The sequence below is a fragment of the Procambarus clarkii genome, chromosome 64 (genome assembly GCF_040958095.1).
Source record: "Procambarus clarkii isolate CNS0578487 chromosome 64, FALCON_Pclarkii_2.0, whole genome shotgun sequence".
Lineage (NCBI taxonomy): Eukaryota > Metazoa > Arthropoda > Malacostraca > Decapoda > Cambaridae > Procambarus > Procambarus clarkii.
In genome coordinates, this window is record NC_091213.1 from 31,940,933 (window position 1) to 31,953,432 (window position 12,500).

Below are 12,500 nucleotides of genomic sequence, written 5' to 3' on the forward strand. Positions count from 1 at the left end.
GTACATTTATCCATCAGTCTGTACATTTATCCATCAGTCTGTACATTTATCCATCAGTCTGTACATTTATCCATCAGTCTGTACATTTATCCATCAGTCTGTACATTTATCCATTGATTTGTCTCTCTTTTCATCCATCTATCTTTAGATCTATCCATCAATCTATCCTTCCATCTGTCCGTCCAATCATCCATCTACTCATCTAAATATCTATCTAGTTTTTCTTCTATCCATCTATCTACTCATGTTCTCATCCATCAACTCCATCTATCAATCTATCCATCCATCTATCAATCTATCCATCCGTCTATCAATCTAACTATTCATCTGTCAGTCCAGCCATCTACTTATCCAACTATCTACTTTCTGTCAGTCTCTTCAACCCATCCTCCTGTTTAGACAGTACCTATTGTGACAGTCATCAATAGTCACCAATTCGTACGTACTTAGCATTTAGATAGTAGTATACTGGCTAGTAAGAAATTATTTTAAAATAAATAAAACTAAAAACAAACTTTAATATTCCTAGACCTATTATAGCACACATATGTACTATATTAGGCCTGAGATATCGTGTATTAGGTCTAGGAAGGTCAGTCCATCCATCCAGTAATGGTTAGATTAGTTTCACAAAGCTGCACAAGTAAAAATTTGTTTTCCGGTTTGTCCAAGTCATTAGTTTAGATTTCTACTTTCTAATTTCGTTGTTCGTCGGTACATATTCTATAGTCCTCATCGTTTCTTAAACTACGACCAAAACAGGAGGATGGGCTGGTCTCTTTCTGTGTGTCTGTCTCCACCTCTGCCTCCCTCTGTGTCTCGAGCTCTATTTCTCTCTGTAAGTCTGCCTCTGTCTCTGTCTCTCTCTCTCTCTCTCTCTCTCTCTCTCTCTCTCTCTCTCTCTCTCTCTCTCTCTCTCTCTCTCTCTCTCTCTCGTATACAAAATATAATTGTCCACTATTGGTGTGTGTTGTCGTCAGTAAGACACACGCCAATAGTGTGTCGGTGTCAAGTGCTCAATAATAGAGTCCCTATTTACTCTGAGATAATGGTGTGGCTTTTGAAACCTTTCAAGCTGTTGGATGATCGTCTGCTTCACGCGACTACATGTGAATTATAGAAAGAAGGAAATGTGTACATTTCCCATAAGTGAATAATGCCGTATATTACTATAAGACAAAATTGTTTTCAAACTTTTCTTCTCAAAATATTTAACTGTGTAGCCAGCAAGCAGTGTAACAATTCGTCATAGGGGTCTAAATGCTACCCTGACACGCTGTTTCCTTTTGAATTCTGGCGGCCTCGACCAGCCTTTGTTCATCACGGACCCTAGACCATTCCCTCTGTTAACTTGGGTGAGGCTAGCCCCAAGTGTCTGGCCTTCAACATTGGACACACAGATAAACATTCTCTCTTATGCCTATAAGAGAGAATGTCGTTTGTACACACATAGAGACAGAAACAGAGATGGGTGGTGTTGACATATGTTTGGATGCGGCATACGTTCCTAATTATTATCCCTAATTCACATATTTTTTCTTGGATTTGTTATTGGTGAAATTATACCAGGTCGACCAAGGCACCTTGACCTGGGTGCCGGATCGACCCGCTCACCGGGTGACACTGCAGTTGGTCTGTCCCAGCTGGATTGCTTCCGAGCTTCAGATGAGGCTGGGTAAATTTTCTCATTTCAGCGACACAATTCACTTGTATGAGAGTACACGAGACACAATTGTAATACATTACCTTTCACAAACACGCAAGCTGATTATATCAGAATGAACTCCTCCCGTGTAAAGTTCAAACCTAGACTGACAGGAGCAATAAAACTCTTTGACAGGTCCAGTACTCTGATCTAGTGGCTTCTAGACTGTTAAGAGTCAATGGAAGCCGAAGCTATTTATCCAATGACCCAACAACTCCAAGTAGTCACAGATCAGAAGTTCGTTTTCATTGTCCTGGAGTGCTGGGACTGCGAGAGAAACTCAGTGGAACTGCAGTGTAATTTTTGGGGTCGTGTACCCTACCACGCAGATTAGATGTTCCGGTAGAATATTCTTCACAATTTCGTCACGAAGCATATATATATATATGTCGTACCTAGTAGCCAGAACGCACTTCTCGGCCTACTATGCAAGGCCAAATTTGCCTAATACGCCGAGTGATTTTCTTTATTTTCAATAATTTTTTTCCAAGTAGTTTATTTGAATTATTATTATTATTTTATATTAAGACCATAATTTATTCACTTATTTGTGTTATTTTAGGTTTGGTTTAGATAGGTTACGTTTAGATAGGTTAGGTTAGGTAGGGTTGGTTAGGTTCAGTCGTATATCTACATTAGTTTTAATTCAAATTTTAACAAATTAACTTATGCATATTGAAATGTACAGATTTATCATTTCATAAGAAAAAAATAATTGGAAAAAGTATATAAATTCAGGAAAACTTTGCTTATTAGGCAAATCGGGCCTTGCATATTAGGCCAAGTACGACGTTCTGGCTACTAGGTACAACATATATATATATATATATATATATATATATATATATATATATATATATATATATATATATATATATATATATATATATATATATATATAAATGTTCGTTTGTGCAAAATCGCTAATCACCGCAAGTTCTTCTTTCTCCGTTCCATTCTCATCCGAGCAGGTTTTTATATACATACTAAATAGATGTCACGTCTGTGACGGGTAAAAACCATGCTTTTTTGAAAAACTGTCTTTTTCATGTGTTTTTCAAATCTTTGAAATCTCCTTACCGATTGCTTTGAAATTTTGCAAATAACGTTGCATTCCAATAGGTGCGTGTTTTTATATACTAACAATATACATGCCTCACCTGTGACAAGAAAAAACATGCTTTTTTGAAAAACAGTGCCATCTGTTGCACTAAGAGCAACGGACGCTCTAATCTCTAAAAGTTCTTCACTGATTGCTCTGAAATCTTGACACAACGTTCCATTCGAATACGTGTATATTTTTATATACCTACTATATAGATTCCACGCCTGTGATAGGTAAAAACATGTATTTTTTTTAAACAGAACAATCGGTTTCAATAGGAGCAACACATGCTATACAAAAAATTATATGATTTAATATCAATGTTTACAATTGCACTGACGAATTTTCATAAATTTCCATTTATTTTCATTTTGAATCAATTATTTTGTGTGACATTGCGTTGGAATTGAGTTGTGTCGTTTACCATACCGTTCATTTCGTCAGTATAAGTACAGATGCCACACCTGTGAGAGGTAAAAACGTGCTTATTTTTTTTTTTTTTTTTTTTTAAAAAGGTGCCACCTGTTGCACGTAAGAGCAACAGACGCTATATTAAATATGTTATGATTCCATTACAAAGTTTCCGATTTCAATGATAAATAGAATTTTCCTAGATTTCTATTTATTTTCAGTTTTATTTAATTATTTTGTGTGACATTGCGTTGGAATTGAGCTGTGTTGTTTAACGTACTGTTCATTTCATGAGTATAGCGTATTTGTTTATATTTTCATTTTTCATTTCGTTTCATTAACTATTTTTCTTATATTTCAGTGATGGGAACATCAGACCATTGGATTTTCCCAATTTTCTGATGGGAACATCAGATTATTTGGGAATGCAATGGACGAGGGAGTGGGGAATGTTGGGGAGGACGATGGGGCAGGGGAGGGGGGAAAAGGTGGTGGAAGACAACGGAACAAGGAAGTTGGGGATGATGGGGGCGAGGGGAATGGAGAATGGTGGGGAGGACCAGGAGACAGGGAAGCGGGAGATAGTGGAGTGGACGAGGGGACGGTGGAGTGGGGAATGGTTAGGAGGACGAGGGGACGCTTGTGTGGGAGATGGTGGGGAGGACGAGTGGACGCTGGAGTGGGAGATGGTGGTGAGGACGAGGGACGGTGGAGTGGGGCATGGTTGGGAGGACGAGGGCACATAGGAAGGCAGATGGTGGAGAGGACTGGGGGACAGGCGAAGGATGCTGTGGCTAAGCCAAGCAAATGTGTTGCTGAGTCACAGCAAAGCGTTTCTGGGTACAGCTAGTATAATATATATATATATATATATATATATATATATATATATATATATATATATATATATATATATATATATATATATATATATATATATATATAGTATATATATATATATATATATATATATATATATATATATATATATATATATATATATATATATATATATATATATATATATATATATTATTATATTTTGGTAGCAGTCTTTCTTGTAAACATATGTTGTTGAATATGACCGAAAAGGTAAGATTAATAATTCTAACACGAATCTTCTCAATATTTCTGCTGTTTTTCTTCACTGTCGGTGGTAATAAAAATATCAATTCTGCGAAATTCATTTTTTTAATTGTCTGACGCCTAAACGCGTTTCGTAATTCGTATTCCATTATCAAAGTCTTAATTTACACACAAATTCTTCGTAATTATACTCTATTGGATGAGGTGATATGATACAAAAGTTTTGGGAGAGGTGACAAACACAAGACAGAACACGAAACAATGGGTATAAATTGGATAAGTGAACATATGAATGGAAGTAACTGCAGAAGGTCTATTGGCCCATACTTCCTCTTGCTGCTTCCATATTGGTTCGGGGGTCATGAAGTAGGTAGAATATAGTTGATTGTTGATTGCTGGTGTTGACGTTTTGATGTGTAGTGCCTCGCTGATGTCTAGGCGCCTGCTATCGCCGTACCTATCGATGATTTCTTTGTTGTTTGTTAAGATTTCTCTGGTGATGGTCTGGTTGTGAGAAGAGATTATGTGTTCCTTGATGGCTCCCTGTTGCTTATGCATTGTTAGTCGACTAGAAAGAGACGTTGTTGTCTTGCCTATATGCTGAGTTCTTTGGGGCTTACAGTCCCCAAGTGGGCATTTAAGGGCATAGACCACGTTGGTCTCTTTCAAAGCGTTCTGCTTGGTGTCTGGCAAGTTTTTCATGAGTAGATTGCCCGTTTTTTTGGTTTTATAATAAATTATCAATTGTATTTTCTGATTTTTGTCTGTAGGGATAACGTTCCTATCAACAATATCTTTCAGGACCCTTTCCTCCGTTTTATGAGCCGTCGAAAAGAAGTTCCTGTAAAATAGTTTAATTGGAGGTACAAGTGTTGTGTTGGTTGACTCTTCAGAAGTTGCATGGCGTTTTACCTTTCTTTTTATGATGTCTTCAACAAAACCGTTAGAGAAGCCGTTGTTGACTAGGACTTGCCTTACCCTACAGAGTTCTTCATCGGCTTCATAGAGCACGGTCGACGTAAGCATTGACAACACTCCTCTTGTACCTGTGTGGGCATTCACTATTGGCATTGAGGCACATTCCTATGTTTGTTTCTTTGGTGTAGACTGCAGTATGGAAGCCTCCGCTCCTTTCTGTGACTGTTACATCCAGAAAGGGCAGCTTCCCATTGTTCTCCATCTCGTACGTGAAACTCAACACAGAATTCTGCTCAAATGCGTCCTTCAGCTGCTGCAGACATCTGGCATCAGGTACCTGTATAAAAATGTCGTCAACATACCTGCAGTATATGGCCGGTTTCAAGCCCATGTCAACTAAGACCCCGAGCAAGATTCACTAGTCCATTAAAATTGGTTAATAATACCAACAAGCGTTTTATTTCTGGTTTACACTTGGGAGCTTGTTTGTAGAACGTTCCTTTTGCTTGACCAAAAGCGAAATCCAAGACCGATTTTGGGTATTTCAACTTCTACCCAGTTTCAAATATTTTCATTATTTCTTCATCAAAAAAATCCGGGCATCAAACTCTCAGGACTCTGAGAAACATACCAGAAAATACTGCCCGCTTAACCAGAATAGGATGATTTGAGTAAAAATGAACATACGAGCACACATTGGTAGGTTTCCTATACACATTGAATTTGAAATTCTTACCGATCCTATGAATCATGATGTCTAAAAAAGGTCGAACACCATTCTCTTCATTCTCAATTATGAATTTAATTGACGGAACCAATGAATTAAGCTGAATGAAGAGATCAGTTTGGTCTTGGTTAACCGGCCACAGGCACAAAATATCTTCAACGTTTCTATTCCACTCCAAATTTGATGGCAAAATCCTGGGTAAGATATTCGTTTCAAAACACTCAAATGTACAAATTGTTCAAAACCGGGGAGAGTGGATTACCCATCGCCATGCCAGATGTTTGTTTATAAAATGGCGATGGGTAATCCGGCCGACGGAGAAATGGTCTCATTGCCTACGAGGGACTAGTCATAGAGTATGCAGCCCATCATGAAGCCCCCACCTAAAGAATCACATTAGGAAACTAGAAAAGGAATAAGTATTTGCGACGAGGTTAGTCCCAGAGCTGCTGGATGGGATAAAAAGAACGACTGAAGAAACTGAACCTGACAACGTTAGAACAAAAGGACGGAGCGGAGAGATATGATAGCAGCATACAAAATACTTAGGGGGATTAACGGAGTATAAAAAGACAAAATTTTCCCACGGAATACCAACAGACCATGACTTAGGTTGAACCTGGAAACGCAGATGAGTTATAGAGATGTTAGAAAGTTTTCTTTTAGCATGAGAGTAGTGGGGAAATAATATTGATTATTGCTATGAACACCCTCCTGGTACTTCGGAGCTAATTAACTGTTTAATAATTGTAAACAAAGCTGCCAAAGATTGAGAAAAGATGTCCTGGTTAGTAAGTGCATGCGTAACCGCTTCGTGAATCTGGCCCCAGACCAGCCCTATACTCTTATTTCATCTATTGTATTGCATCTATACTCTTATTTCATCTATTGTTCCCTTTGTTTCTTGTCTCCTCCAGAGTCGTGAGGTTTACTTCCCTTAACCTGTCCTCATAACTCAGCCCTTATTGTTCTAGTTATAATCTTGTTGTAGGTTTTAACTTTAAATTTTATTTTTCCCAAGGTGGGGATTCCTGGCCGGTGCCCCATGTTCCACTGCTGGTCTAACAAAGGGTGACCTTGAAAGTAGAGGGCCTCGAAAGAGTCGTAAAACGGTACTGTCGTCTAGGCTTCTAAACGACGTTCTAATGCTTCTCAGTGTCTTATAAGCTGACGATGTTTCCCTTGTCTATGTGAGCCTCTGGAGAGAGTACTGGAATTATATCCATTCCGAAACCTTCTTTCTCTTTGACTCCTGTAGTTGACCTCCCATTATAGTTTACATAACTCCTGGGCTCCTTTGTCCCTTTCCCTATTGTATAACTCCCAAACACTCGGGTGCAGGCAAAGTGGTCCGTCCACCGGTCGCTCCAACTGCAGATACACAGAGAAATCCCACTAACTTGGGTGTAGTGCGGTGAAGTTGGACTGGCTTCAGTAGAGGCCTCCAGACTCCCTGAGGTTCTAGTACAATTCTGGTTGTATAACTAGTAACAGGTTGGGGTGGTACAGTGGTAAGCAGAGCGGCGGGGGAGTTCTTCGGTCATGGGTTCGAATCATCTCAGAGCTTCAGTTGATTATCTCAGTGATATACAACATGTTAGTGGGATGTCTCTGTGTAATAGATGACGCCGTTATGTTATTGATTAGTTGTTGTGGTTATATATGGTAATGTAGTTGTTGATGTTATACTCACCTAATTGTACTCACCTAATTGTGCTTGCGGGGGTTGAGCTTTGGCTCTTTGGTCCCGCCTCTCAACTGTCAATCAACTGGTGTACAGATTCCTGAGCCTACTGGGCTTTATCATATCTACATTTGAAACTGTGTATGGAGTCAGCCTCCACCACATCACTTCCTAGTGCATTCCATTTATTAACTACTCTGACACTGAAAAAATTCTTTCTAACGTCTCTGTGGCTCATCTGGGTACTAAGTTTCCACCTGTGCCCCCTTGTTCGTGACCCACCCGTGCTGATGAGTTTGTCTTTGTCCACCCTGTCAATTCCCCTGAGAATTTTGTAGGTGGTTATCATGTCTCCCCTTACTCCTCTGTTTTCCAGGGATGTGAGGTTCAGTTCCTTTAACCTTTCCTCGTAGCTCAATCCTCTCAGTTCCGGGACGAGCCTGGTGGCATACCGCTGAATCTTCTCTAACTTTGTCTTGTGTTTAACTAGGTATGGATTCCAGGCAGGAGCTGCATACTCCAGGATTGGTCTTACATAGGTGGTATACACGGTTCTGAAAGATTCCTTACACAAGTTTCTGAAGGCAGTTCTTATGTTGGCCAGTCTAGCATATGCCGCTGATGATATTCTTTTGATGTGGGCCTCTGGGGACAGGTTCGGTGTGATATCAACCCCCAGATCCTTCTCTCTATTTGACTCTTGCAGGATTTCCCCTCCCAGATGATACCTTGTGTTCAGCCTCCTGCTCCCTTCGCCTAATTTCATCACCTTACACTTTCCCGAGTTGAACTTTTGCAGCCATTTTCTAGACCATTCCTCCAGTTTATCCAGGTCATCCTGTAGTCTCTGTCTATCTTCATCCGTCTTGATTCTTCTCATAATTTTTGCATCATCAGCAAACATCGAGAGGAATGAGTCTATTCCCTCTGGAAGATCATTCACATATATTAGAAACAGGATGGGCCCAAGTACTGAGCCCTGTGGGACTCCGCTGATACATTGTATTGTTGTTGTTGTTGATGCTGTAGATGGTACTGTTATTGTTGATGATGATGTGACTGGCATTGTTGGTGTTGATGTCAGTATAGATGATATCGTTGATGTTGATGTTATATGTATCAGTAAGAAAATCATTTAGAGCAATGAGGCGACTCGATCCATCGATCACGGTACAGACGCGCACCTTACCCCTGTACCACAATAATGTATAAGTTACACATTTTTCACTAATTCCTGGACGGAAGTCGTGGAGCCACTCGAGGAAGCCTCCAGACTTCCTGTGAATTCAGTGGAAACCCATGTTGTATAACTTACCCCATGTCGTGGTGCAGGGGCAAGGTCCGCGGCTGTGAATACCTTGATTGCAGGTTCGAGTCACCTCATTGTTCTAAATGATTTCCTCACTAATATTCATCACGTTTGTGTGATTTCTTTGAGTATAGATGTTATGAAATATATTGATGTTGTTGTGGATGTTGTACATGATGCTGATGTTATTGACGATGTTTTAGACGGTGTTGTTAACGTTGCAGATAACGGTATAGCTGTTGATGGTAGTGGTAGTGCTGATGTAGTATATAGTGAGGTCGCCGTTATTGGTGGCGGAGGTAGTGATGTTGTCACTGATGATATTGACGTTATTCTTGTGGTTCTTAACGATAATTGTGTTGAAGTGGTTGTCGTTGACAGTGTTGGTACTGAAGACGAGGCTGTCGTTGACAGTGTTGGTACTGAAGAAGAGGTTGTCGTTGACAGTGTTGGTACTGAAGACGGGGCTGTCGTTGACAGTGTTGGTACTGAAGACGAGGGTGTCGTTGACAGTGTTGGTACTGAAGACGGGGCTGTCGTTGACAGTGTTGGTACTGAAGACGAGGCTGTCGTTGACAGTGTTGGTACTGAAGACGAGGCTGTCGTTGACAGTGTTGGTACTGAAGACGAGGCTGTCGTTGACAGTGTTGGTACTGAAGACGGGGCGGTCGTTGACAGTGTTGGTACTGAAGACGAGGCTGTCGTTGACAGTGTTGGTACTGTAGACGGGGCTGTCGTTGACAGTGTTGGTACTGAAGACGAGGCTGTCGTTGACAGTGTTGGTACTGAAGACGAGGTTGTCGTTGACAGTGTTGGTACTGAAGACGGGGCTGTCGTTGACAGTGTTGGTACTGAGGACGGGGCTGTCGTTGACAGTGTTGGTACTGAAGACGGGGCTGTCGTTGACAGTGTTGGTACTGAAGACGGGGCTGTCGTTGACAGTGTTGGTACTGAAGACGGGGCTGTCGTTGACAGTGTTGGTACTGAAAACGAGGCTGTCGTTGACAGTGTTGGTACTGAAGAAGGGGCTGTCGTTGACAGTGTTGGTACTGAAGAAGGGACTGTCGTTGACAGTGTTGGTACTGGAGACGAGGCTGTCGTTGACAGTATTGGTACTGAAGACGAGGTTGTCGTTGACAGTGTTGGTACTGAAGCCGGAGCTGTCGTTGACAGTGTTGGTACTGAAGACGGGGCTGTCGTTGACAGTGTTGGTACTGAAGACGGGGCTGTCGTTGACAGTGTTGGTATTGAAGACGGGGCTGTCGTTGACAGTGTTGGTACTGAAGAAGGGACTGTCGTTGACAGTGTTGGTACTGAAGACGGGGCTGTCGTTGACAGTGTTGGTACTGAAGACAGGGTTGTCGTTGACAGTGTTGGTACTGTAGACGGGGCTGTCGTTTACAGTGTTGGTACTGAAGAAGGGACTGTCGTTGACAGTGTTGGTACTGAAGACGAGGCTGTCGTTGACAGTGTTGGTACTGAAGACGAGGTTGTCGTTGACAGTGTTGGTACTGAAGAAGGGGCTGTCGTTGACAGTGTTGGTACTGAAGAAGGGGCTGTCGTTGACAGTGTTGGTACTGAAGACGAGGCTGTCGTTGACAGTGTTGGTACTGAAGACGAGGTTGTCGTTGACAGTGTTGGTACTGAAGACGGGGCTGTCGTTGACAGTGTTGGTACTGAAGACGGGGCCGTCGTTGACAGTGTTGGTACTGAAGAAGGGACTGTCGTTGACAGTGTTGGTACTGAAGACGAGGCTGTCGTTGACAGTGTTGGTACTGAAGACGAGGTTGTCGTTGACAGTGTTGGTACTGAAGACGAGGCTGTCGTTGACAGTGTTGGTACTGAAGACGAGGTTGTCGTTGACAGTGTTGGTACTGAAGACGGGGCTGTCGTTGACAGTGTTGGTACTGAAGAAGGGGCTGTCGTTGACAGTGTTGGTACTGTAGACGAGGCTGTCGTTGACAGTGTTGGTACTGAAGACGAGGCTGTCGTTGACAGTGTTGGTACTGAAGACGAGGTTGTCGTTGACAGTGTTGGTACTGAAGACGGGGCTGTCGTTGACAGTGTTGGTACTGAAAACGAGGTTGTCGTTGACAGTGTTGGTACTGAAGCCGGAGCTGTCGTTGACAGTGTTGGTACTGAAGACGGGGCTGTCGTTGACAGTGTTGGTACTGAAGACGGGGCTGTCGTTGACAGTGTTGGTACTGAAGACGGGGCTGTCGTTTACAGTGTTGGTACTGTAGACGGGGCTGTCGTTTACAGTGTTGGTACTGAAGACGAGGCTGTCGTTGACAGTGTTGGTACTGAAGACGGGGCTGTCGTTGACAGTGTTGGTACTGAAGACGGGGCTGTCGTTGACAGTGTTGGTACTGAAGACGAGGCTGTCGTTGACAGTGTTGGTACTGTACACGGGGCTGTTGTTGACAGTGTTGGTACTGAAGACGAGGCTGTCGGTGACAAGCACAGTTGTTGACCTTCTCCTTGTTGTCGTATTTGTCGAGAATATAATAATTTTTTGGTTTTACTTTTGTTATTGTTAATATAGTTTCTTTTACAGTTTATGTTGATTACGAGAGCCATTTTTTTTCTTGTGACAAACAAAATAGTTACAATGCAGGGATGAACAGAATTGTATAAGATATTGTATGAACCACGAAAGACTAACGTGTATGAATACACTAACGTTCTTCCCCCCAACACAGTGAATTATTAAATTATTAAATAACAAGAATACATTGAGTTTTAATGCAAAATCGTGTTGAAGAGCCTATAAAAACTTTACAATTTTCTCGAGGAAGTTGTCAGATGTGAGGGTTGGTGGTCTGTGGTAACCGACCTCTCCAAGATGTGTGAGATGGAAATTTTCCTGACTTTAAATTGCTTCTTTACCAAAAGTAAATTAATGTGACCTGAGGAGGTAAATGATCAACTCTGGTGGGTGAGGGTCACTGTGGTGAACGCTGCTACCGCCGTCAATACTATCACTGTGGTAAACGCTGCCTCCGTCAATACCAGCAGTAGTAAACGCTGCCTCCGTCAATACCAGCACTGTGGTGAACGCTGCCTCCGTCAATACCAGCACTGTGGTGAACGCTGCCTCCGTCAATACCAGCACTGTGGTGAACGCTGCCTCCGTCAATACCAGCAGTGTGGTAAACGCTGCCTCCGTCAATACCAGCACTGTGGTAAACGCTGCCTCCGTCAATACCAGCAGTAGTAAACGCTGCCTCCGTCAATACCAGCACTGTGGTGAACGCTGCCTCCGTCAATACCAGCACTGTGGTGAACGCTGCCTCCGTCAATACCAGCAGTGTGGTAAACGCTGCCGCCGTCAATACCAGCACTGTGGTAAACGCTGCCTCCATCAATACTAGCACTGTGGTAAACGCTGCCTCCATCAATACTAGCACTGTGGTAAACGCTGCCTCCGTCAATACTAGCACTGTGGTGAACGCTGCCTCCGTCAATACCAGCACTGTGGTGAACGCTGCCTCCGTCAATACCAGCACTGTGGTGTACGCTGCCTCCGTCAATACCAGCACTGTGGTAAACGCT

General features: G+C 42.2%; 1 protein-coding gene across 1 annotated transcript in view; it reads left to right on the forward strand.

Moving 5' to 3' along the window:
• Positions 1 to 9,084: 9,084 nt before the first annotated feature.
• Positions 9,085 to 12,500, forward strand: part of LOC138354839 (uncharacterized) — a 4,085-nt gene continuing 669 nt past the window's right edge. The window contains exons 1-2 of the mRNA XM_069309341.1: positions 9,085 to 9,364; positions 12,157 to 12,500. The exon at positions 12,157 to 12,500 is cut by the window's right edge and continues 669 nt beyond it. Coding sequence (XP_069165442.1) covers positions 9,085 to 9,364; positions 12,157 to 12,500 — 624 coding nt within the window. The remainder of the gene's footprint in view (positions 9,365 to 12,156) is intronic.